Below are 27,814 nucleotides of genomic sequence, written 5' to 3' on the forward strand. Positions count from 1 at the left end.
GACTAATTTTGAGCATAAAACAGGCAGAGCTGTTTGGGCCGGCAATTGTGGCTGATTTAAATGTTGCATGGTTAAAGTTCAGAGAAAAAAAAATACCATGAAGTAAGAAGAAAATGTCTAAGGAGATTGTTTTAATCCAAGAAGAAGATAAGATGAAAGTTGTTGCTGGGGTTTAAGCCTAATCAGCTAACCAATGATCAAAAATACTGAAGCACTTTATCTAGGATGGCTTATCTAATATAGTAATCTTTCTCTGAGACAGCTGTGATCTGAAGACAATTCAGCTGCTATTTCTAAAGACCAAGTGACCATGTAGAGGCTTCCATCATTTGCTTAAATAGAACTTGCTAATGAGACACAGCATGGCTTGGCCAGGTCATTGTCATTTGTTGAACACATTTTTACACCATTCTTATTGTCAGCTACTCAACCATGCAGTAATGGGTACGTCATTCCTTTCGGCTGATAATATAGGAACCATAACTGTAATTCGTTGATATTTTATTTTTTGTAGAATTGTAAATTTTACTTTTGGTAGGTTTTAATTAGCTTCTTCAATACATATATAACCAGATGATTTAACAAATTTTCTTACCTCATAATCAGCTTCTCGTGTATTGAGGGCAATATTAATGGTGAATGTTGATGAGTCATGGTGGGGTCGCAATAGTGGCTGTTCATCAGGTTTGTATCGGACAATGAAATTCATAACAGCTTGAGGTGGCTAAAGCAAGAAAAAGTCTTTTAGTAATTCATTAAAATGAAATAACGAGGGTAAATAATAACATGGTTACTACTTTGAAGTGGACCAGTTAAAACAATTCACATCTCTCACTTGCAATCGTAGAGTGATTAGTTCCATTGCATGGCACCTTGGGCAAGTGTCTTCTATAGCTCCAGTTCAACCAAAGCCTTGTGAGTGGATTTGGTAATGGAAACTGAAAGAAGCTCGTGTGTGGGTGTATATACATATATATGTCATCATCATCATTTAAAGCCTGCTTTCCATGCTGGTATAGGTTAAATGATTTGACTGAAAACTGGTAAGCCAGGGAACCGCTCCAGGTTCTGATCAGATTTAGCAAGGTTTGTACAGTTGGGTGCCCTTCCAAATGCCAACCACTCAGAGAGTATAGTGGGTGTTCTTTACATGCCATGTATGTGTGTGTGTGTGTGCTTGTATATATATAGATGTGCATATATCTATGTGTGTGTATTTGTTTGTACCCCACCATTGCTTGACAACTGGTTGGTTTGTTGACATCCCTGTAACTTTGCGATTTGCAATAGAGACCAACAGAATAAATATGAGGTTTTAAAAATAAATACTGGGGACGATTTGTTTGACTAAACTGTTCAAGTCAGTGCTCTAGCATGGCAGTAGTTCAATAACAAACAAGTAAAAGATAAAAGAAACTACATCAACAGAAATTGAAATTTGAATCTTGTGCTTTGACACAAATCAGGATGAGCAGTTCTCCTCTCCAAGACACAAAAATTAGTGGGGAGACTAGGCTTTGCAAAATCATTTTACAGTATTGAGTCAGAAGAGCAGAAAAAATAACACTTCCAAAAGACAACTTCTTCATAATTTCATTTTATTATTACAGCATTATTTTACAGCTGAATGCCTTTCTTGTCACTAACATTTATCTGGGGGGTTTTTCAGATAAGGGATATTTTTATTCCATTTGCCTTTGAAAGGGAAGAGAGACTATTTATTTTGTAGACAAGAAATGCAAATATAACATCATTGCATAGTTTCATGCAACAAAGACAGAATGTAAACATTCACTCAGACACATATACATTATATAAATATGTGTGTGTGTGTGCACACATATATATATATATATACACACACACACATGACAGGCTTCCTTACAGTTTCCATGTACCAATTCCACTCACAAAGTATTAATCTGAGGCTAAAGTGGAAGACACTTATCCATAGTGCAAAGCAGTGAGATAAAACCTGAAACCATAGGGTTATAAAGTGAACTCTGAATCTATACAGCATAATACTACTAATTAATTAATTAATAAGACTAGTACAATGATGATTTCTCACACAATCACGAGGCCTGAAATTCTGAGCCCTTTTAACATGTAGAGTTAATTTGAAAGCCATGGAGCCCATTGCTACACTGGCAATTGACTGGTAACTTATTAACCTTGAAAAGCTGAAAAGATAAGTTGTTACCTTTGGCAGGATTTGAACTCAGATACTTCAGCATTCAGATTATTCTGTCAAATATAATGCTTATTTATTCACTCTTTTGAATTAATCATACTATATCTCATAGCTTTGAAATTTCAATGATGTAAATGCTTATTTTTAGAATGACACTGTAGCATAGGTGTGAGAGGTCAGATATGGCTGACTTGAACAATACACAGGCAGAACATATGGGCTGCATATAGCGGCTTTAAATGTTAAAGGATATTATAATACACTATAACAATGATTTGTAACTTTAACACCAGGCCTGCAACATGTGGTGAATAATGAATTAAATCATACAGGCATAGTTGTGTGGTAAGAAGCTTGTTCCCCAACCACATGGTCTCAGGTTCAGTTCCACTGTGTGGCACCTTGGGCAAGTGTCTTCTACTATACGATGAAAGTCTTATGAGTGGATTTGATACATGGAAACTTAAAGAAGCCTGTTGTGTGTGTGTATATCTACATGTGTGTGTCTTTGTGTCTGTGTCCCCCCAATCACAACTGGTGTTAATATGTTTACATCCCTGTAACTTCAGTGGTTTGACAAAAGAGTAAGTATTAGACTTTAAAAAAATAAGTCCTGGGGTTGATTTGTTTGACTAAAACCCGTCAAGGCGGTGCTCCAGCATGGCTGCAGTCAAATGACTGAAACAAGTAAAAGATTAAAAGAATACAAGAATGAAAGAAAAAAAAACCCAAACCTAGTGAAATTCGAAATCAATACTCCCATGCAGTCATGAGCAAACTGCAGGACTTGCTGAATGGAACACCTGAGGGGAAATAACCTTGAATTCTTTTAGTAATGTGAAATGATGAGCCACATTTCATGTGGCCTGGAAGAGATGACAATGCCTTTCATCCCTTCGGGGTTGATAAATTCAGTACCAGTTGTGTACTGGGATCAACCTAATCGACTGGCCCCATCCCCAAACATTTCGGACCTTGTGCCTAGAGTAGAAAAGAATTTGCTGATCTGGAGAAGACACATCAAAGCCAAGTGAAACCATAGTCGTGGCCAGTGCTGATGACACGTAAAAGGTACCTGTGCTGGTGATACGTGAAAAGCACCCACTACACTCTTGGAAGGGCATCCAGCCATAGAAACCAAGCCAAAACAGACTGGAGCTTAGTATAGCTCACCCGCTTACAAGTCCCAGTCAAACTGTGTTACACTAAGTCACATACCTCCAATAGTAATGATGTTGTTAATATAATAATGAGCCAGGAAAACTCTGGTTCTTTTTATGAACATTAACAAGGTAAGATACTGAGAATTGCAAAAGAGAAAACATTACCTCATTTTGATAACCTTCAAAGACCTTCTTCTGAAGAGGTGTGATATACTTGTGCAAGAAATGAAGCCATTCTTTCTCATACCCTATTTGATTCATATGGATATCAATTGTTGGGACATTTTCATATCCACCATTCAAACGTGGATCCTGCAACAACAACAAACAATGAAATAGTAAAAAAAAAAAAAACATAATATTTTCTTTAATTACAACAATACATAACAAATCAATTTATTTACCTTTGATACTTGTAATATTGACCCTTCCAACACAAGCTGCGTTAATTTAATTGATGAAATTTTAAATTCAAACTATGGTCTATCAAAACATCATTATTATGTGAAAACTAGCGTCAGATTTCAATGTCTCAATGCAATCATAATTTCTGACCATTTTGAAAATTTAAAGACAAAATATAAAATGAATTCTCATTAGAATCAGAAAGGGGTTAAGCACATTCTTTCACTCTTTCAGTGATTTCGGTCATTGCACGAGGCATGCTGGGACATTGCATTCAATACTTCAGTTGAAATTATTGTATACAGTGCTCAGGTGCACCACAACTCGTCAAAAAGTGCATATAAAGCATATGCAGTAATGTAGAAATGTCTGGAAAGTGAACAGTGTATGAGTCAGATACATGCTTGCGTGTGTATGGAGGGGAGAAAATTAGGTGTAGTGTTGGCGAATCTCAGGAAGCATGGAAGTTTTGAAGGATGCAGTGCTCCGACAACTAACAACTGATGCCAGCGGTCTGTTCCATGCTTCAGCAACTCTCAGCGTGAAAAAATGTTTCCTAAAGTCATGGGAGCTGTGGTGTCTTCTGACTTTGTAAATATGTCCACGGGTGTTAGACAGATGGAATTTGAAAAGGTGCTCAGAGTTATTTTTGTAAGATGGTTAATAATTTTATGAGTGTCTGCCAAGTCAGCTGCCAGACATCAGAGTTTCAATGTATTCATGCCCAGGGAAGTAATGCGTTCAGAATATGGCAAATGCCTGATGGAGGGTATTCTCTTTGTTGCATGTCGCTGAACGATTTCCAGATGATTAATATCTTGGGCAAGATAGGGGTTCCAGACCGGTGATGCAAATTCCAGGTGAGGTCTTACCATAGCTATATAAAGCCACAGATAGATAGCCGGAGAGCAGCTCATAAAGGACTTGGTGAGTGATGCCAAGACACCCTCAGCCTTCTTGGTAATTTTAGCAATGTGTTTTGTCCAACGCAAATTGCTATCGATAATAATGCCCAGGTCACGTTCACACGAAGACTTTTTGAGATTAGTGTTGTGGAGGGAGTAGGTGGACGCTGGGTTTCTCCTCCCAAAATGCATGGTGGTACATTTGTCCACAGCCAGCTTGAGTTGCCAGTCCATGATCCACTGCTGCATTGTGTCCAGGTCTGATTGCAATAAAGATCTATAGAGTACAGGACCTGACCTCTTTATTTCGAGGTACAGCTTGATGTCATCTGCATATTTCAGCACTGTGGAATTCTTTAAGTACTTATTTTTAAACCTAGAATTTTATTGATCCTATTGTTGAGCCACTAAGTTACAGGACAAGCAAACAACTGTAAACATGGGCTACAAACATACATATGAGGGGGTGATGAAAAATTCCTGGTTTTAAGGGTATCATGAAAGGCCTGGTTGAAAGCCCAATCTTCTGAGTTCTTTTACAGGGCTTAGAAAAGCTGAAGGACTGCTGCAATAAGTGTGTGAACCTGAGACGGGAATATGTTAAATAAAATCTTAAATAACTAATCCTCCTGTATTTTCATTTACCCAAAGCCAGGAATTTTTCAGCACCCTTTGTGTGTGTGTGTGTGTGTGTGTATCACAAGCTTCCATACAGTTTCCCTCTACTCACAAGGCATCAGTCAACCTAAGGTTACAGTGGACAACATTTGCCAAAGGTGCCTAGTGTAGGGACTGAACTCAAACCAATGTGACTACAAGTGTGCTTCCTAGCCTTACAGCCAAGCCTGCACCTATTATCATAAAGACAGCTTTTCTTGCTACAAGAATTGAATACAGCAGTTAATACAACAGTAAACAACACCAACCAACAGATCCACTTAGAACTCGGTGGATTCAGCTGTTGAGTCTCTTGGCTTCAGATACAATCACATGCTCAGAGTACAATAGAAAACTGGATCTCTAAGTAGTTATTCCATAAATTACTCACTTACACATTGACATTTCTAAAATAGCTGTATTTTAAGTGACATATTGTGGACTCTCCTGTCACAGATAACAAATGAAGGTTCCACTGTTTCTTAGCAGAATAACCTGCACAAATTATTTGTCTATAGTAGGCACAGGAGTGGCTGTGTGGTAAGTAACTTGCTTACCAACCACATGGCTTTGGGTTCAGACCCACTGTGTGGCATCTTGGGCAAGGGTCTTCTACTATAGTTATGATTGACTGCAATTTCTGCAATAAGTCTTACTGCAAATTCAAACATTTAGGACGTTTGTGAACCAATGTGGAGTCTTTACATGGTTGCTTGTTCCTTTAAGAAATAATGGTCAAATCTCTTTCAAATTAACCTTATGTCTGAAAAAAAGGAAGGTTAGATTGGATGATGTAGTCCTAGATACATTAAGTAAAAAAAAAATACTCAACAGTCATGGTTGGAAGACAAATTGAACAGACTGAATAATGCTTATGATTCTAGAGACATCATTTATGAAATATATTAAAATTGTGATAGGATGGAGATTAGTAATAAGCATAAACTGAAAGACTTACATCATTTTGACCACTGGACCACTTGCCATAATTTTCATTCACATCAATGAATTCTTTGCAAAATTCCTCACTAACAATAGGGAACCAAAATACATCAGGACAAGGCTGAAATAGACATACAGAAAGCATACTAAGTTAAATGCAAGATAGAGATAATATAAAGTAAATAGTAGGATAGAGAGGGGATGTAAAATTGATAGCATAATAGAGAGAAGATATTATTGAATTTGTAGCGATACTGATATCCTCACTCTTTGAGAGACACAACAAGAATGATCTAATTTGAGGTTACAACCATCTTTGGCTAGTTTGACCCTGTTGTGTACACTGATCTGATTGGTTGGCATTTGGCGCGGTCTGTCTCTCTACTTATTTCGCGCTAGTGTGTAAGCAAACCAATCACGGCCTTTAGATAAGGTCTCGTCACACTGTGTTTCAGATGCCCTTCTTTGAGCCATTTTAACCCTTTAAATAAGTCTGCCTTCACTATTCTACGTCTTTCGGCTTCAGACCTTTTAGGGTCTAGTCACTGACCACAGAGCTACTCAGCCATGTTCCAGTTCCAGTGACAGACGACCAGCCCACCAACCATGCTCCTGCTTCAGCCACTATGATGCTAATGTACACCTGTGACCGACAGGACGTTCTACAACTCCGCCACTGTCATCACCATCTTTCAACTCTATGTCGTCTCCATCTCTGTTGACTTCAACATGTACACATCAACACCAACCAGGTTTAACTCCACGCTGTTTGTGTGAATCTTTCACTGAGAAGAAACAGTCAGTCTATCTGAAAGAACTTACTATATCAAGAGACTCAGCACGGCATGATAGCCCCAACTTCTACACGTGTAGTAACCGGCTCTGCCACGTGACCCACAACATCTTGTTATAGAATTCTTGCTATTGTGTACCTCATGAACTGGTAAACTAACTCTATCTTTACTCAATATGCTGAGAACTTATCTTATGCTCTGTATTACTGTTTTATGTGCATACACTATTATTTGTACCTTCTGTCGCACACACGAACACACAGACACAAATACTATGCACACAACACTTCGCTAACACTCACAACACTTTCTCTTTGTACACATTGTGAATAAAGTCTTCTTCTCTCTCAAACAGTAGAACGGTTTGTTGTCCTCATTCATTCCTTTTGGCACTGTATGTTATATTACGTATATGGTTTCTTATTTTGTTAAGAACGACCGTGCAGCGTTAAAAAGGAGACATTTGTCACCAACTCCTTACGTATGGTTGTATATATTCCTACAATTGAATAATTAATGATGTCATAGAAAGAGAATACCAAATGCTGCATGATAGTAATACATTGGTATTGAATTTGAAGATAAAATGAATCCAGTATGGTGAAATAAATGTTAGAAGGATTAGGAATTAAATAACAAACAATACCTGTTCAGCAACTGCATCATCTTGAAAGACATCTGTGTAATTTTCATGGATATATCTGTCTTCCCAGTCCTAAAGAAACAGAAAATAGTATCTCAGACAAAAATAGTTGTTCAAGTTAAAATAATAAAAGTTTATAACATTAATTACACTGTACAACAAGTTTCAGGGTCAGGGAAAAAGCTGTCCTCGTCTACATTTTATTACGAAGTTGATTGTGCTAAATTCAAATCTTATAACAAAAATTTCCCATCGTCACATTTTCTTGTAAATTACCAACTTAATAACTATGCAATTTATACCAATTACCACAATACCATAAATTTATTTAGCTCCCAAAGTCAGATTAATTATGTCAATTGTAATTAATTCATAAATACCTAATGAATCGGCATGTTTGTTACCATTATATAATATATTAACCTACACTTTGGTATTTACTTCTTCATTTATAAGACATCTCAGGTGTCACACTTCAGATTCCAGCAGAAGTCAGCCAGAAGAGCTAAGCTCCAGCTTCCCTTACACCTGTTTTCCATTAATGCTATATGTTTATGGAACCTCTCTCCATCTTCATCACCCACATCTCCTGCATTCTCTGGGAAGAAGGAGAGATGAAAGATGTGGTCCTCCAAACTATCTAGAACAGCAATGACTCATTAAACCCATGCCAACAGGGAATGGATGTAAAATGATGAAGATGATCATAAGCATCATCCTCATTATCCTCATCATCATTTTTCATGCTTGTATGGGTCGGACAGAGTTTAGTGAGACAGATTTTCTACAGCTGGATGCTCTTCATGTTGCTAACCCTCACCTCCCCAGACATTTGCTTTCAGAATATTAGAAGTGACAATCATTTACAGCTATCACATGACATCAACACACACACACATACAAGAGGCTTCTTTCAGTTTCCACCTACCAAATCCACTCACAAGGCTTTGGTCAGCCCAGGGTTATAGTAGAACATATACCCAAGGTGTCATGCTGTAGAACTGAACCCAGAACCATGTGGTTGGGAAGCAAACTTCTTACCACACAGCCATGTCTTTAATTTTCTGTCATTTATACTCTGTGTAAATTGGTCCTATTAATATAAATATCGAGATATTTATACTAAAAAATTCATTGTCTGAAAGTCTCCACCTTTTGCTTTCTCTTGTTTTGCGTGTATACATATATATGTATATAGTATTTCATATCCAATCTAATATACTAAATATATATGATGTATCTAATTTGTTTATCTGCACAATTGCCTCTACCTCTGCTCACCTTGATCCTTCTTACAGCCATTCTTTACCTCTCAGAACCAATCTCCTGTAAAGACCGAATCGAAGTTTGAATCTTTTGTGCCCTACTTCTATATTGAGAATCTCTGGATCTAATCTGTGGACTATACACACACTCATATAGACACACACACATATACATAGAGACAGAGTGACACACACATGCACCCATACACATGTGCACACACACATACAGTCACATAGAGCCATTCACACACCTTTCACTATAACCTCTCGGAATAACATTAACACACACTCACACAAACACACAGTTAATATCACACGCACACATGCTACCACACACACACACACACACAGTTACTGCCACACGCACACACCAAACCATACATAAATATGCTACCACACACTTACTGACCATCTTCACACTCTCCTGTCCCAGATACCACTTTCTCTTTCTCCTTCTGGCTAAATACTTTTCCTGCAGCTGCCTTATTTATTTATTTATATATATATATATATATATATATATATGGGGAGAATTCACAAAAAAAACCAAAAGACGAAGACAGGTGGTGTAGACAACAAACAGATGTATTAGTTTAACGCTCGGGAAGTGAAAAAGTCTTTAACGTTTTGAGCCTACGCTCTTCCACAGAAAGGAACACAGAAAGAAACAAGGAAAGAAAATAAAGAATGTGTAGTGGCTAACAATCTATCATGGCGAATGCCGGACAGAGGGGTCACACAGGAGAGCTTGGAAGAAGGGGAGATAATAAAGTTGTGTGTATATATATATATATATATATATATATATATATATATATATACGTTTTATTTATTATTTTGCACATTACTTAATCATCGTTATATGTTTTATCTTATATTTAATCTTTCTATAAAATGTAATTTTCTAGATGGTATAATTTAATTTTTCAATATTGAATTGATGAAAGGTGTTTTTTTCTAATTTATTATATATATATATATATATATATATAAATATAAAATTAGACTACCCATGACCCGTTGGGTCAACGGGAGAATCTGAGATTCCCAGCAATGGAGTTTTGTTTTATGGAGTTTTTTTTTTGTTTTCCATGTTATTTCGCATGCTTTCAATGAATGTGACATCGAAATTACATGTAAATGGCTCCTTTCCCCAGAGAAGGAAAGATTTGGTGCTATTTCTTGCATGCCCTACTACCATGTAACAGGTATTTTGAGTCCTTTATCACATATAACTGTTACGTGGTAGCAGGGTGTGCTAGAAATAGTAGCCAAATCTTTGGAGGTGAGATACATTGAATGCACTCAAAAGAAACCTATGGAAAAAAAAACTATTTCACACCAAGGTTACGAACAGGTCTTTTACAAAATATTTACCATATTTTTAAAGTCATTTTCACTTAAAAATATTTTGCCCATCATAATGTGTCTAATAGATTAGAGTTTCTTCCCTTTCAGGGTTAAGTTGATTTTCAGAGTGTTATCCCATTATGTACCATTTTGGGTATTTATACCCCAAACCCCCAAATATCTCAATAACCACTGGTCCGATTTATGCAAAACTTGTTTCATTCTGTTCATATTCACATTTCAGGGGCATTTTACTTTCAAAGTATTTTCCTATTATGCGCCAGTTTAACTGTGTAACATTGCAAGTAAGCAAGATTGAACTTCATTTTTAATGTATTATAGATGTGCTTGTCTCATAATAGGTTTACTACATGATCCCAGGTTCACTCCCACTGCATGGCACCTTCAACAAGTGTCTTCTATTATGGCCCCTGGCTGACCTAAAGCCTTGTGCGTGGATTTGGCAGACAGAAATAGAAAGAAGTCTGCCACTCGCGCGTGTGTGTGTATGTATGTATGTATGTACATGTGTGTTTGTCCCCACCACTGCTTGACAACCAGTGTTGGTGTGTTTACATACCCATAACCTAGTAGTTTGGTGAAAGAGACCAATAGACTAGGTACCAGGCTTAAAATCAAAATAAGTACTGGGGTTCAACTAAAAGTTCTTCAAGGCAGTGCCCCAGCATGGCCACAGTCTAATGACTGAAACAAGTAAAAGATGCACACACACACACACAGATAACAGCCTTACTTTCTGTTTCCACCAACCGAATATCACTTAGAGGACTTTGGTTGTCCTTGGTCAAAATGTTGTACAGTAAGACCCATAACCAAATGGTTGTCAAGGGGTCAAGCAAACTTCTATGTGGTTTTAGGTGTCCAAGAATTAACTGTTTCAGTGAAATTGGACAATATAAAAAAAACTCACTTTTATATATGTTTATCATGTTTGATATACTCTGCTCTCTCTTTTACTCTTTTACTTGTTTCAGTCATTTGACTGTGGCCATGCTGGAGCATCGCCTTTAGTCGAGCAAATCAACTCCGGGACTTATTCTTTGTAAGCCTAGTACTTATTTTATTGGTCTCTTTTGCCGAACCGCTAAGTTACGGGAACGTAAACACACCAGCATCGGTTGTCAAGCGATGTGGGGGGGGGACAAACATATACACACACGTACATATATATGTATGTATGTATACATATATACAATGGGCTTCTTTCAGCTTCCATCTACCAAATCCACTCACAAGGCTTTAGTCAGCCTGAGGCTATAGTAGAAGACACTTGCCTAAGGTGCCATGCAGTGGGACTGAACCTGGAACCATGTTATCTGCACAATTGCCTCTACCTCTGCTCACCTTGATCCTTCTTACAGCCATTCTTTACCTCTCAGAACCAATCTCCTGTAAAGACCGAATCGAAGTTTGAATCTTTTGTGCCCTACTTCTATATTGAGAATCTCTGGATCTAATCTGTGGACTATACACACACTCATATAGACACACACACATATACATAGAGACAGAGTGACACACACATGCACCCATACACATGTGCACACACACATACAGTCACATAGACCCATTCACACACCTTACCACACAGCTTACCACACAGCTACTCCTGTGTTAAAAGAGGATAAATTCTTAATTTTGTTTATAATTACATTTTTTTTTTTAATAATTCTATTTTCATTCCTGTTGGATCCTGCTTATCTGTCCACAACAGCTCTTTTCCAATTTTGCGGCAATCATTTTTTCTACCTCCATCCCAAAGATGGAATAATAGTTAAGATGAACTTGAAGAACCCATTCTGCTAGCAGTGCAGGAGATAACCTTGAAATGCTTCAAGATGTGCTTCGTAGCATTAATGATAGATTTGAAATTTGCAAGGACACAAACAAAACACATGTTGAAAATTTTCAATAAAGTTTCGATGTAAAATTTATAAACCTATTTGTTTTGATGTCATAATTAAGAAAGAAACAAAATTGTCATTTTTTAAAAAAATTACCTGACTTCATTGAGATAGTTAATTCTGGGACATCCTGTATATTAGCATACACACTGAGAATATGGTTTACATTTTTCTGAGTATGTCATTTTATGGTGCTAAAATGGCTGGTTGTTAGAAAATAGAATAAACTGCATTTATATAAGATTTAAGTTGTATTGTCCAATATCTGACAGTCAGATATTGTTAAAGGATATTTAGGAAACATTGAACATCATATAAAAATAAAATAAAACTTACAACTGGATTATCAAATATCTGCCAGAGTTCACTGTATTTTTTACTGGTATCAAAATTATCATAATTAATTAAGTGGCCAAAATATTTCATATTTGTCACATACATCAGTCTGCCCTGAAAAAGAAATGAGAAACAAGATTTATGAAAACATTTGTTTCTTTATACAGTTTACATCCATCATGCATATATATTGTGATTTTCCTTTTTTACAACCAGATGCATTTTCCATTGCAAACCTTTACCTTTCCGTTTTTACCTTACTTTTCAAGTGAGGGAATTTTCATTTTGAAAGAGCAGAACTACCAAATAAGTTGTTGACATGGAAATGTCAATGAACATCATGCCCAGTAGCTCTGCAATTTCTTGGATAAATGCAGAATGTACAAATTCACACACAGGAGCGGGTGCTGAAAAGTTCCTGGCATTAAGGGTATCACAAAAGGCCTGGTTGGAGGTTCTTTTAGAGGGCTTAGAAAAACTGGAGGACTGCACTGCAATAAGTGGTGAATCTGAGAGGGGAATATGTTGAATAAATCATAATTAACTGATCCTTTTCAGCACCCACTCATGTATATATATGTATGTAAGTGTGTGTGTGTGTGCATATGTGTGTGTGTGTGCGCGTGTGCGCACTTCGTTTCTGTATCTGGTTTGCAAGATTCTTTAAGTGAACTCGTGTGTTGAAACAAATTATGTTGTGTCTGGAGAGAGTCATATTGTCTTAATACCTTATTATTATTATTGATAGTGACAAGAAATTATCATTCTAATGCTGAGAATGCAACAACATTTTCAAAGGCTAAAACATCATCAGTACACTATATAAATTTGGAAGAATTTTGATAACAAACTGCAACCTTACCTGATCTCGAAGAGTTTTGGAAAATGCCATGTCTGGGTCTAATTTACCATTGATGTAAGCAGTTTTCAAATCAGGCAGCAGATGGTGATGAATCAAATAAACTTCTGATAAGTATGGAACAACCCAAAGCCCACTGAAACAAATTCAAGAGATTCCATGATATCTGTAATTATTTACAAGGTTTTCAAGGAACAAATTTTTGTGTTAATTGAAAAATTGATTTGACTAAAGTTGCCTTTTTCCAGCACTCTAACCTTCTTTCATATTTTATTTGCTTCAGTGATTGGACTGTGGCCATGCTGAAGGGTTTTAGTTGGATGAGTCCTGTTTTTTTCTCCTTTTAAGCCTGATACTTATTTTATCAGTCTCTTTTGACAAACCACTAAGTAACGGTGGAACAAACCCAAAGACACACAGACATATTTATACTTAAATATACACACACACACACTAGCAATGCATCCGGCGTTGCCTGGGTGTTATGGCCTACAAGCACATTGAATTATTTGCTCCTTTCTTATGGGCAGAATCGGTATAATAGATATATAGTTAATGGAATAATAGAAGTTATTTTTTGTTCAATAGTGAAGGGCAAGGGTACAATTTGCATGGGTTTGCTTTCTGTTCTTAAGAAGGATCAAAAACTACGTATTGTTTCATTGTATACAAGGGGGTTAATATGATTTTGTCTAGAAATCCCATTTTCAAAATTTTAATTTCCCTCCCGTCCCCATAGCAATGTCTTAATTTGTAACTTGTACATTTTTTTTTGTTGTTGTTATCTACATAGAAAAATAAAGAGATTACGAATCTGGGAATATATATATATATATATATATATATATATATATATATATATATATAAATCGGCGTCATTTACCGTCTGCTTTCCATGCTGGCATGGGTTGGACAGTTTGACTGAGGGCTGGCAAGTCAGAAGGCTGCACCAGGTTTCAATCCAATCTGGCAAAGTTTCTACAGCTTGATGCCCTTCCCAACGCCAACCATTCCAAGAGTGTAGTGGGTGCTTTTTACATGCCACTGGCATGGGAGCCAGTCAGGCAGTACTGGCATCGACCATGCTCAAATGGTGCTTTATATATATATATATATATATATATATATATATTTTATAGTTTAATTTTTCTTAAAGAAACACTCAATGCCCCTTCCCCTACCTCACCCACCCATCACCTCCCAGCTTTCAAAAAGCTAAAATCTTCCAATTTTTCACTTTTGTTTGATGTTTCCCGCATGCATAGAATTCTACTGAAAATACCAGACCACCACCAGAAACCCCAACACGTTAGAAACAACAGGTAAAAGACATTATTTTTGAAGAAATCTCCCTGTTTTCCAAAAAGCTAAAAGTTGGGAGTGTGTAGCTTTTTGAAAGTGGTGAGGTGATGGGTAAAATTCTTAAAGATTCGTACTCTCTGTTTTTTCTCCATGGATTACCAAGAATAAAAATTTGAAAAAAGTAAAAAATAAATTTGGTGTGGAGAGGGAGAAAATGAAAATATTGAGAACGTGTTTTATGGGTGAAATCCTAATCTCCTGTATTGCAAACATAGGTATCGGGAGAAATTTAGGAAAAAATAGGTGGGGGGGGGAGGTCACCTCAGACATGATAGAAAGAAGAGGTAAAGGACAGAATTTCTGGGAAAACTTCCTTTTAAATTTATATTGAAGATCAGATTTTTAAATACACTCATCACAAACATAAATTACACAATAGAAAAAAGATCATTTCAATTGGGTTGGAGCTACAAATTTGCACGTGCACACTGCAAGAATTAACATAATTTGCACAGAAGTTTTACCTAGAGTGTGTGTGTGTGTGTGTGTGTGTGTGTGTGTCAAAGGAAGCTGTTTTATGGCATTCTTTCATTTGAAGAAGCAAAGTTGTCAACTCAACATATATGGGATCATATGATTGTTTGTTAATTTCCATAAAATTGGTTTAATTTCTGTATGCTTTGAAGAGAGCAAAAATTGAAAGAGAGGATAAAGTGGAAAGGTGACATTTGCTTTGAAGTGAGAGGATAAAGTGTAAGATGTATGTGTAATGGACGCGTGTGTGTGTGTGAGAGAGAGAGAGAGAGTGAGTGAGTGAAGGTGTGTGTTGTTATGTATGAAATTTTTTTGCATGTATGTGCAAGTGGCACTCACTCACTCTATCTCTCTCTCTCACACACTCACACATTATCTTTCATATACACATACATAAATAGGCAGAGGTAAAGAATACACACACCACCTGTTTTTGGCGTAACCCTAACTGTAAACACCAGGAGTGCATATTCTTGACCTTTACCTATAAATACACATGCATACATCTTTTTTTAAAAAAACTGATGTATTTTAATGCAAATTTTTTTGTTTGTGGCTTATTTTAATACAATATTTATGCGTACATTTTTATAAATGTTTGTCTGAATAGAATTCTATGCATGTGTAAAACATTGGACGAAAATGATACATTAGAAGCAAATCAAAATACTGTCTGGAAATGAACTCAAAATTGTGCGACCCAACCTAGTTGGCGAGGTTATTTTAGTTGTAAAAAAGAATTGTTGAGTCAAAAACATAGTTCATTTGGTAGATAGATAATAAGCAGCTTTCTTTATTATAATACACGTGTGATTAATTCAGAGAAACATTACCTTCATTAATTCAGAGAAACATTACCTTCACATCGTCACTCTCGTAATGCAATACTTTGTAATTTTGGTTGAAATTGAAAGTATGAAACTATTTTCATTCTGTAATTAAACCTGATCATTGTAGAGAAGTGTCTTTGAAATAACTATAGCTGGTTGTTGAGATAATGTAGAAAATATGTAAATGAAAATAAAGTTTATTTGACATGTGGAATTGATTTGATTGTTTTGAAAGGTGGTAAGCTGGCAGAATCGTTTTGCTGGGCAAAATGCTTCAGCTGTATTTCGCCTGTCTTTACATTCTGAGTTCAAATGCTGCCAGGGTCAACTTTGCCTTTCATCCTTTTGGGGTTGACAAATTAAGTACCAGTGAGACACTGGGGTCAAGGTAATCGACTGCTCCCCTCCTGCAAAATTTCAGGCCTTGTGCCTATGGCAGAAAGGATATGATTTTTCTGGTCTTGGTAAAAATAGAAATCATTTGACGACACCCTTTTGTTTGTAATTGGCTATTCTGTTGCAGGTTCAATCCGAGGAATATTGAAATAATACCCATCTTGTCCATTCCACAGAATAAGATTATACTGGAGAGCATCATAAGAGGGATGAGTCTGTGGAACACATCTAAGGTTGCTATCTTGAACACGAGTGAGAATATCATGTTTCATGGGGATCACCAACCATAAGGATGGCTACTTCATTAGATGTGGGCTCACTAAAACAGCGTAAAAAGTTCTTTACTATAGTTTGCTATAGACGTAATGAACACAGAAACACACACACACAGACTCATAGAATTGATAATATTGAAAACAGCAAAACGGAATGTAGTCAATATAGGTGCAAAACATACTTTCTGTAGCATAGTTATGCTATAAAAAAATGGAAAGTCACCAGTTTAGCAAAAGTTAGTATGCATCACCAATATAAGAAAGTACATGAAGTCAACATTTATTTGGAACATGTACTAAATGTTATAAAATTCACAGGTGAATGAATGCCACGGTGAAGAAAGTGAGAGTCCAAGAAAATTCAGAAGGCATAATTCAATTTTTCATACAAAAATAACTTATTTTACAGTTTTGAAATGAATGCAGAACCAAGTGTATAAAAAGGAAGATGCTGTTTTTGAACTGTGTAACATTATAGGCTGTAGAATACTGAGTAATGCAGTAAAAAGGTTGTGCGATGCTCTCACAGTGATGAAGAATATAAGGACTGTTAAAAAAAGATTATCTTGAAACTGGTTAGAAGGAGTGGGATAACATTTCTGTAATTATATTGAAAGAGCCGCTGAGGCTTTCTACTTTGCCAAGTTTCCAAATTTGTTATAATAAGCAGAATAGTTTTTTTTTCCAGATGTATTTGCGAGTATTGGGAGTGGTGCTAAATAAGCCAAACCTTCAAGTTGGCAGTTCTTGAAAGTGAACTTTGTTTGTTTGAAATCCAGGGGCCGCAAGTAAACTTTCAATATCGGTGAGGAAGTTTGGGGACAGGGAAGTTACGTACATAAAGTAAGAGAGAGAGACATACACACACACACAGACATTAACGCACACCTCGTGTCTCTCTCTGTCCCTGTGTGTGTCTGTCTGTGTCTTTAGATGTGTGGTGTGCCAGTCACCACAAAAATGTATGTATACTGACAGACAGTAACACTGTCACACACATATTTGTCAGTCATCAGCCTAATGTACCTAACGAACATGCGAACACATATAGAAAATGTGACGTCATCATTGTTGTGGTGTTGGTGGTGATAAAAGATGTCGTTTACGATAGGTGACTGAAAGAAAAATGATAATCTTAAATTTTTGTAATGTAAATAAGTGAATGAAAATATAGTTTAGTTGGTAGCCAAAAGCTTACTGAATCTTTTCATACCCCATACGTCAAAAACGGCAACTCAGTTTTGGAATGCATAAGGAACATACACACATACAAACTCTCTTTTATAAATATATTATTACACACACACACACATATATATATATATATATAGTTCTTTCAATTTCTATCTTCCAAATCCACTCACAAGGCTTTAGTTGGTTTGGGGCTATAGTAGAAGACCCTTGCCTAAAGGTGTTATGCAGTGGGACTGAATCTAGAATTATGTAGTTGGGAAGCACATGATGTCATTAAAATTCTGCAGCTATACCATGTTTTAGACTAGCCAGTATTGAGTTTAGTTTGTATTCCAGGTCTGTCTTTTAGCAACTAACTTACTGCTGACATGTATAGAGAAACTGTACATTCCTCTCAGTAAAAAGTTGTAGTAGCCAGCCATTATAAATAGACCAGTAACTGGTTGACAGGGAGAAGGTCAAAGAAGGTCAAAGATATGTGTAGACTGTGTCGATAGTCATGTCTGTGCTGATATAGTAATTATACTGTGATACTGAGTGGACTTGAGGATGATAACACTGTATGACTGGGGACTGTACAGTGTCAGACAGAACCATTCTATAGACAACGTTGACTTTGGAATATAACAATATCTGTCAGAGCAACAACCATCGTCAAAAGACAGATACAACAGTGGCAAAAGACCATTTTACAACATGACAATATGATGGAACAGAAATTACTCAGTCTGTCCAGTAACTATATCAGTGACAGAGTTGTGTTAATGAGATCTTTTAAATTGGGATGACTAAGATGGTTATAAATTCAATATAAAGGATTGATATAATGTAGAGGGTTGATAGAATGCAGAAGAATGATGCAGTATAAAAGATGAGTAGATCTGGTGTAGATGATCGATGAGAATGTAGAGTATTGGTAAAGTGTGGAGGACTGATAGAATGTCTACAAAGAAGTCTGATATAATGTAGAAGATTGATATAATACAGATGATTGATATAACGCAGATGATTGATATAACGCAGAGGTTTGACAGAATGTAGAGGTATGATAGACTGTACATGATTGATGCAAAGCAGAGAACTGATACATTGTGTGTGATTGATAGAGCATAAAGGAGTAACGGACTGGAGAAGATTGATAGAACACAGAAGATTAAAAGAATGTAGATAACTGACAAAGAATAGAGGAGTGATAAAATGTAAATGATTAACAGAATGAAGAAGATGTATAGAAGTATAGAGGATTGTTAGAATGTAGAGAATTAATTGAATGTAGGGGATTGTTCCAGTTAGTGTGGAGGAGTGATAGGATGTAGAAGATACAATGCTTATATGAAGACTAACAAAGGAAATAGACATTTTCAAATGCCACTACACACAAAAATACAAAAACTAAATTCATCAAAGCAACAATACATTTGGTTCTAAAGCAGATTGATAGGTTGAACACTCACCGTCTTGTACTGTCCACAATGTCCAGATAATCTTCTGAACGAGCATAATAACCATCATTACTAATTGCTCCCCAGAAGTTACTCCAGAACTTACCAGGGCGAGCTACCATAGGAGCTAAAACACTTCTGTAATGAAAAAGTTTTGGAAGTTAGAACAAAAAATAAATGAATAAATAAATAGAAAAAAGTAAACTAAAACCAAAAAATAACCTTTCTAAATATTTAGTTTAATTGAATTCTTGTAAATTAAATTTCAGAGTTGAAATTAATGTTTGATGTAAATGACAAGAATATTCTGATATGATCTTAAACATACCTGTTCTGTTCAATGAGCAGTCGTAATGCTTTTGGGTTGTCAAGATGAGCTGTAGCATCAATTGAGAGAAGATAACGACATGACTTCTGTATACAGGACTCACTGAAATAGAATTCAGGTAGAGATTATCAACTAATGGATCATATGGAAATGTGCCCATTAACTCCTTAGTGTTTAAACCAGCCATATCTGGCCAAAATAGTCTACCTGTTTCATGTCCAAAATGACCACTTTAGCCTTTCACACCTGCTCTACAATGTCATTCAAAAAATAAACAATCACATCATCAAAATCTCAAAGTTACAAGATTATAAGTGAATAGTTGAAAATAATTTGAATAATAAACATTACATTTGACAAAATAATCTGAATGCTACAGGGTTGAATGTCTAAATATCTGAGACGAGTTGTTGTTACTGCTAAGATTTAATTTCTCAAACTTCATCATCTTTAAAATGTGTATTTACAATATCTATATCTCCACTGCTTCTCAATTAGTTTAATCTCCAACCAACATGATACTAAATTGAGTTCAAACTAGGAACTTTTGTGCCAGTAGATAAAACATTAAGTACCTTGAGTTTAGACACAACGGTTTAGTAAGAATAGAGTCAAGCTCAATGTACATAACCAAGAATGGAAATCAAAGACCAAACTAATTAAAATGTAGTGCAGATAGGAATATTGCAAAAGCAGCCTCTAAATATAAATTATAATCTTAGAAACATTTTACATTTACATCAGCAGCAATGATAACCTGACTATTTCAACACAACAGTTAACGACCACAGTAATAAAGAGGCTAATCATATGCAAATGCATTTTAAAGTTATTTGCATATTTAATTCTACATTTATGATTTTATTATATATTCACAGCATATTTTCTGAGGTAGGAAAATCCTGGTGTCTTTATGAAGCAAGAAGACTTTTTATGAAATCTATTTTTAATGAAAGAAAAAGGAAAAGATAAATAATAACGTATAACAATGTTTATGTAATAGTTTCCTGAGACATAGAATTTACTTGAAGGGTTCCTCAAGAATAAGTAAGATCATGGAGAAACCAGCTAGATACACAATGGTTTAGAAAAAAGTCAAAGGTCTCCAAGAGATGCCAAACTAACACTGTATCAGTGTCTTTCTATCTGTTGCAAACATTAAACCAGAAGAACATGTCTACAACAGATGCCAAGTTAAGACTCTTTCAGTATCTTTATAAACCAGGCAAAAGTTTAACCAGGAGAGCAAAGAGAGAGTAAAATAAAAATATTTCCCACCCTATTAAAATCTTTACTGCTTGTATGGAAGGGTCAGAGACACAAGTTAATACAAACCAGAAACCCTTTATTTTCTTACTCTTAAAAAATAAAGGCTTTTCCTGGATTTCATGAAAGACTAAGTTTCAATAGAAACAAACCTGTGACATATAAAAGGGGGCCTGTGCTGGTGAGATGTAAAAGACACCCAGTATACTCTGTAAAGTGGTTGGCATTAGGAAGGACATCTGGCTAAAAAAACTAAGCCAAAACAGACGTTTGGAGCCTGGTGTAGTCAAACTGTCTAATCCATGCCAGCATGGAAAATGTTAAATGATGATGAAACCATAATTAAATACAAACTCTAATTACATGACTCCTTAATAGAATTGCAAATAACCTACACAAAAGAAACTAAAATGTTCACAAACTACCAAGATATATGTAACCAAATACAATAGGGTAGAAACCGAATTCTACTCCAAGCAGAAGCAACACTATTAATTTGACAAGTGGCACTCATTAACTTGCAGTGCTGATTTCAATTTCACCAGTTGGAAAAGTTAGTCTTTGTTTAAAACTAATAAAACTGGAGTTAAACAACAGATTAGTGAGATCACTGAGATTTAGAAAGAGAGCAATTTTCTTTTTTCTGTTTTTAGCTACATAAATAGCTGATTAAACATAGACTTTAGATGAGTTGTAGTGCACCTGAGCACTGTACACAATGTTTTTATTATTATTATTATTATAATTTTTTATACACATCTCAATCAAACATACACAACTTCATATAGAGATGACATCATGCTCCACCACCATTTCACAGATATAGCTGCACAACTACTCCTGTCAACTAAAAACCTCTACCCAAACAACAACAAGTGTAAAGTAGCACTTATCAACACCAACATTCCCCTCTTGCCAGATAAAGAGTATGAAATATTATTTCTTGTCACACTCAACAACATAAACATACTGCATACGTGGTCTTATCAATAAGTATCCAGACTGTTACCATAGTAACGCTGTAAACAGCAGAAGAGAGCTTGGACATTAAAACTTTGTGTGCCTGCACAGCAGAGTTCAAGGTCAATCAGTGCCAAGTGCCTTTATTTTGTGTGCTTTAGCTTTGCTACTATGGCAACAGTCCGGATACTTATTGATCAGACCTCATACAGAGATGGCAAAAATTTGGGAGATCACATAGCAACACCTCGGCAACATTCACAGCACAGGTAAAGACACAGCAAATAAGTAAAATGACACACAGACATACACAGTATCCTCACAGGTCCCACATTTGTCCAACATTAGTGCACGAATAATGTAGTAGATCCATGAAAGAGTATACTTGTCTTACCTGAGTGCTATCTCTTCATACAAATCAAACTACAAAGAACAGAAAGCGATACTTTCTGCATCCTCTTAGATTGCATACAGACCACAGCAAGATTATCTGGACATGCAAGGAGCTGTTTGCAACCACTACAAACCACACAGTCCTTGTCCCTACATATAACAATCACCCCCACCAAACACACAAATACAAATCTCCTCCAAATAAATACAAAGAAAACTTACATATGGTGTGTGTAATGGCACAACGTTGCAGTCAAGGTATGTTGTACAGTGGTACAGAGTGAGAACCAAGGTATGCATTTGAACTCAACATAAAGACAGACAAAATGCTGCTAAGCATTCTGCCCAGTGTGCTAATGATTCTGCCAACACGCTGCCTTTGTTCACTGGTATGGCTGCTAAATTACGGGAATGACAAAAAACAATGACTTACACAGCCCAATTCCTGCTCGTTGCTTCATCAACATTGTTTTCTGGAGCTATGTAATGCAAAGAATTGTAGCTGTTTTCAGCATCTTTAATAAATGATTTCACTTCCTCGTGGTGATATTCCATCTGTAAAGATCAGTTATAGTGAGATAAACAAGACAAACAATCACAGCAGGGACTACACTAAGTCCAAAAGTTTGGTATGAAAATATTTACTACACTAGAGTATAAAGTATGAGTGTGTGTGTATGTACACACACACACACATAGAGACTTATATGGAATGAATCCTGGACATATATTTACTAAGTTCTTAATAAACCCGCATAAACATTGAGACAACTGCAGTTTCAGTTTAACCTCACTAAACTATCAAGAGACTGTTGTGTATGGCTACACACACACAATTGCTGTTTAGCTTCCATGTTCATGAGTTAATTTTCATATTTGCAGTAGTTTGAAGATACAATAAACACAACTTGAAAACCAAAGAAAATAATATACAAAAGTTTATTTCGTAGTTTGAAAGATAAACAGTTTCATGAGGGAAGAAGGATTATATTATCATTGTTGTAATGTGTTTGAAATTTATAGTATCAACAACCTTAACAATGAACGTGATTTGGAATGAAAAGAATAATAGAAGTTTTTGACATAATAAAACAAGCTTGAGCGTTGGGCTTTCAACAATGTAATATGTATTTTATATATACATATACATACATACATTATCTGATCAATTTATATACTGCCAAATGCATCTATATCTAGCAGCTATATAAAGAAAATCTTGCAGAAATTTGATGTCACTTGCCATGATTCATTCTGATGTGTTGTCTGTTGATTATATATTTACATGTATATTTATATATATGTGTCAGATGATGTAATATCGCTAATTTAACCAGATACAGATTACAAAACAGCCATTAACAGATGGAATAAACATCTATTCTTTCACTTGTCTTATCTAGTTAATTCATATGTGCTCTCCACTTTTGTGATTCCTGGATTTTCAGAAAGATGGTGACGTTAAACTCTAGCCTTAACCACTGTTTTTCTCAATAACTGCTTGCTGGGTGGAGAGCTTACAATGAGTTCTGTTTAGTTCTTCAAATCCCTATTCTACTTATATATACATACTTATATATATATATATATATATATATATATATATATATATATAATTATAATAGTGGGTAGACAAAGCACCAGCTTGCTAGATATAAGAGTTAAAAACCTCAAATAAGCCACTAATCATACCGAAAAACGTAACAGCCCAGCAGAAATTGGGCAAACAAGCAAAAATTTAACAAACTCAGCTTTAAGCTGTAGAATTAGGTTATTGATATACCTGGATCATGATTTCAAATTCTGGGCTATGCCTTAATTCTCTTCAGCAAGTCTCACAATACCCAATATGAAAAATCCAACTCACCTCTCTGAATCCGTTTCATGTTGAAAAATTCCGTACCAAAGAGGCGACTTGGATTTTTCCCATTGCTGAGTTTGTTAAGTTTTTGCTCATAAACAGACACAACACACATCTCACACATTTATGAGTGAATATCTACATAGACTTCAACACAGTTTCCATCTGGTACTGATCAACCTAAGACTACAGTAATGCAATTCCTTTAAACTAACAAAGTAAAGTAAAAAATATAATTACAGTCAATAAAAGCAGAAAAGGGAAAAGAATGACTTATTAAACAATTCTAGTTCAAACTCAGAACATAAGCTAAAGTTTAAACAATAGAGATGATATTTAAAATTGTTGAGCACAAAGGTCCAGTAATTAGTTCTTGACATGGATGCAACCATGGCTCTATGGTACAGATGCTAGAATGGTTGTTTGGCTAGAAAGCTTGATTTTGCAACCACATGATTCCAAATCTAATATATGATACTTTGGCCAAGTCTCTTCAACCAAAATCTTGGATTGAGTGGAATTTGTTATATGGAAACTATGCAGAAGCCCAAAGTATATACATGTATGTAGGTAGGTATGCATCTTTTATGCATACACATTGGTGAAAGATTTAAATAACACTGATAAAACTGATCAAGTGTTTGTAAGCAAAAATACCTAGTGGTATTTGTTCTGCATGAGCTACACAAACACTCCCTTGCCACTTCTTACCATCATAAATGCAATGAATCTATGGAACATTAGAAATCTATAAATAAATGACATTATTATTTTTTGAAATTGGCAATATAAAATATAAAACACTTTAAACAACAGATTGTTTTATCAAATCTATTTTTAAATGCAAAACTGAAAAGTAAAAACTTGACATATTAGAAATATAAAAAGCAAAGAAAAGAAAAAACTGAGAAGTAAAAAGTGTAACTCACTTTGTTGTGGATGTACAAATCAATGTGTTTCGATGGATAATCCTGCTTGTAAACTTTATCAAAGAATTCTCTCACAAATGGAATATTGTGATGTATAAAAACTGCAATCATTACTTTTGGATAATCAGAAATCTGAAAAAGTTTAGAGAAATCATAGCAATGACAGTCATTCCATGATATTTCTGGCATAAATTTCACCTTCTTTAAAGGAAAACTCATGTGATGTTGACATCACATGAAGGTTCTAAACAAACACCTATTTCCAGTCTTCCATGGGAAGATAATCTAGCTTTGGGAAAATATTACCTTGTTTGGAAACAGGTGAGAGTTAGCAACAGGAGAGGCATCCAGCCATAGAAAAATCTTCTCCAATAAGCTCCACTTGATCCATGCAAACACAGAAAAGTAGACGTTAAAACAATGATGATGGTTTCTTAAATTTTGTAATTTCAAATCTTACAAATATATTTCAGTTTACTTTGAGTGGTCAGCAATGTCCAATTTTAAAAGCAGTTCCACCAACAAATAAACCACCTCAAGCCATGCAAAGCATGGGAAAATGGTTGTGAAACAATCATAAGACACTTTTGAAATTTTTTTCTGAAATATTTATCTCTGGTAAAAAAAAAAAAGATAAGATTTATTTAATCTATACCTGACTTAAATTTGAATGAGCCGTGATGTTAAGATGATGGATGAATGAATGACCTTGTATGTATAAGTTTATCTTTTAACATTTTAACTGGCCAGATCCTGCTTCTCACACCTACCCTACAATATAATTAGGCACGGGTAAGCAGCTTACTTCCCAACTCCATGGATCTGAGTTCAGTCCCACTGCATGGCACCTTAGGAAAGTGTCTTCTACTATAGCTTTGGGCCAACCAAAGCCTTGTGAGTAGATTCATGAAATGGAAACTGGAAGGAAGCCATCAAATATACTTTTATCTGTGTAACTTTGTGTCTGTGTTTGTCCCACACTCAATGCTTAACAACCAGTGTTGGTGTGTTTACATCCCCATTACTTAGTGGTTCAGCAAAAATGATAGATAGAATAAGTAACAAGCTTAAAAAAAAGTCCCAGGGTTGATTTATTTGACTAAAAATTCTTCAAGGCAGTGCCCTAGAATGGTTACAATTTAATGACTAAAACAGGTAAAAAATAAAAGATAGTCACATAATCAAAATGTCAAATCTACAAGATAATGCATCATCATAATCATCATCGTTTAACGTCTGCTTTCCATGCTAGCATGGGTTGGACGGTTTTGACTGAGGGCTGGCGAACCAGATGGCTGCACCAGGCTTCACTCTTGATAGGGCAGAGTTTCTACAGCTGGATGCCCTTTCTAATGTCAACCACTTAACAGAGTGAGCTGGGTGCTTTTTATGTTCCACCTGCATGAATGCATTTACACAACACTAGCACAGGTGCTGTTTAAGTGGCAATGGCATCTGAAAGGACAAACCTGTATGTGTGGAAGACAGCAGTTTTACTTAGGAAGAAGAAAGATGTAGCGGAGCGATGGTGTATAGTGGAAGGTATCTATCTACCTAAAGAAAAAGAGGCAAAAGCACTAGGCCAATTTAGACCGATTTCACTACTAAATACAGACAGGAAAATTATGACGAAACATAAGATTTGTACAGCATAACGGATACGTTAATGAAGCAATCCAAAAAGCAGGAATCCCCAGAATCCCTGGGTGCATAGAACACGCATTTGCCATCTGGGAAGCCATCACCAGTGCAAAACCTGTATATTGTCTGGCAAGATCTTGCCAATGCCTATGGATCTATTCCACACGCAATAATAAAAACAGCGATGGACTTCTTTTGGATTCTAGAAGATGTTCAACGAATGCTCATGTTCTACTACGACAACCTGAGGATGAGATTCACAGCAGGAAAGTTCACAACGGAGTGGCAACGGAGTGGCAACGGCTTGAAATAGGTATTGCAGCCAGATGCACGATATCAGTCATCTTATTCGTGCTAGTCATGGAAATGCTACTCAGATCTACAAACTGTGAGAAAACTGTTACAAAGACAACATTAAGGGCTTTTATGGATGACATAACTATATTATCAGAAAGTAGAGAAGCAGCAGAGGGAACGTTAGAGCGGTTGGACGAACTGATAGGATGGGCAAGGATGAAATTCAAAGCCAAAAAATCTCGAAGCGTGGCTCTCGTGAAAGGAAGGCAAGAAGAAGTGAAATTCAGGATAGGAAGTGAAGACATACCAATGGTGAAAGAACAACCAGTAAAGAGTCTCGGCAGATGGTATAGAGATTTATTAAATGATAAGAAGCAAAGGAAAGAAACACACGAGTTAGTAGAACAAGGATTAAAGGCAATTGACAGAACAACGCTGCCGGGAAAATTCAAATGTTGGATACTGCAATTTGGGCTGTACCCAAGGATAATGTGGCCATTGCAAATGTACGAAATAGCCTCGAGTAGAGTAGAAAGGGTGGAACAAAGATGCAGTGTGTTTATCAGAAAATGGCTTGGTCTGCCGAAACCACTGAATACAACTGCACTATATGGAAAACCCGTGCTGCAACTACCAATAACATCAATCGCCGAAGAATATAAGGCAGGAAAGGCAAGGACAGTAATGATGCTAAGGTATTCAAAAGATCAGAATATCCGGGAAAACTC

General features: G+C 35.9%; 1 protein-coding gene and 1 long non-coding RNA gene across 2 annotated transcripts in view; one reads left to right on the plus strand and one right to left on the minus strand.

Annotated features, from left to right (window-relative positions):
• LOC115209243 (multifunctional procollagen lysine hydroxylase and glycosyltransferase LH3) overlaps nt 1–27,814 on the minus strand; it is an 86,617-nt gene that overhangs the window by 3,089 nt on the left and 55,714 nt on the right. The window contains exons 10-19 of the mRNA XM_029777529.2: nt 25,149–25,280; nt 22,792–22,913; nt 19,740–19,841; nt 19,424–19,549; nt 13,442–13,574; nt 12,580–12,693; nt 7,707–7,775; nt 6,283–6,387; nt 3,523–3,669; nt 596–724 (exon numbers count right to left, since the gene is read on the minus strand). Coding sequence (XP_029633389.1) covers nt 596–724; nt 3,523–3,669; nt 6,283–6,387; nt 7,707–7,775; nt 12,580–12,693; nt 13,442–13,574; nt 19,424–19,549; nt 19,740–19,841; nt 22,792–22,913; nt 25,149–25,280 — 1,179 coding nt within the window. The remainder of the gene's footprint in view (nt 1–595; nt 725–3,522; nt 3,670–6,282; nt 6,388–7,706; nt 7,776–12,579; nt 12,694–13,441; nt 13,575–19,423; nt 19,550–19,739; nt 19,842–22,791; nt 22,914–25,148; nt 25,281–27,814) is intronic.
• On the plus strand, nt 5,838–26,073 carry LOC118762660. The gene is made up of 3 exons (XR_004998427.1): nt 5,838–5,868; nt 6,099–6,102; nt 25,949–26,073. It is a non-coding gene; the product is annotated as an uncharacterized LOC118762660 (long non-coding RNA).

Source organism: Octopus sinensis, linkage group LG3 (assembly GCF_006345805.1).
Source record: "Octopus sinensis linkage group LG3, ASM634580v1, whole genome shotgun sequence".
NCBI lineage: Eukaryota > Metazoa > Mollusca > Cephalopoda > Octopoda > Octopodidae > Octopus > Octopus sinensis.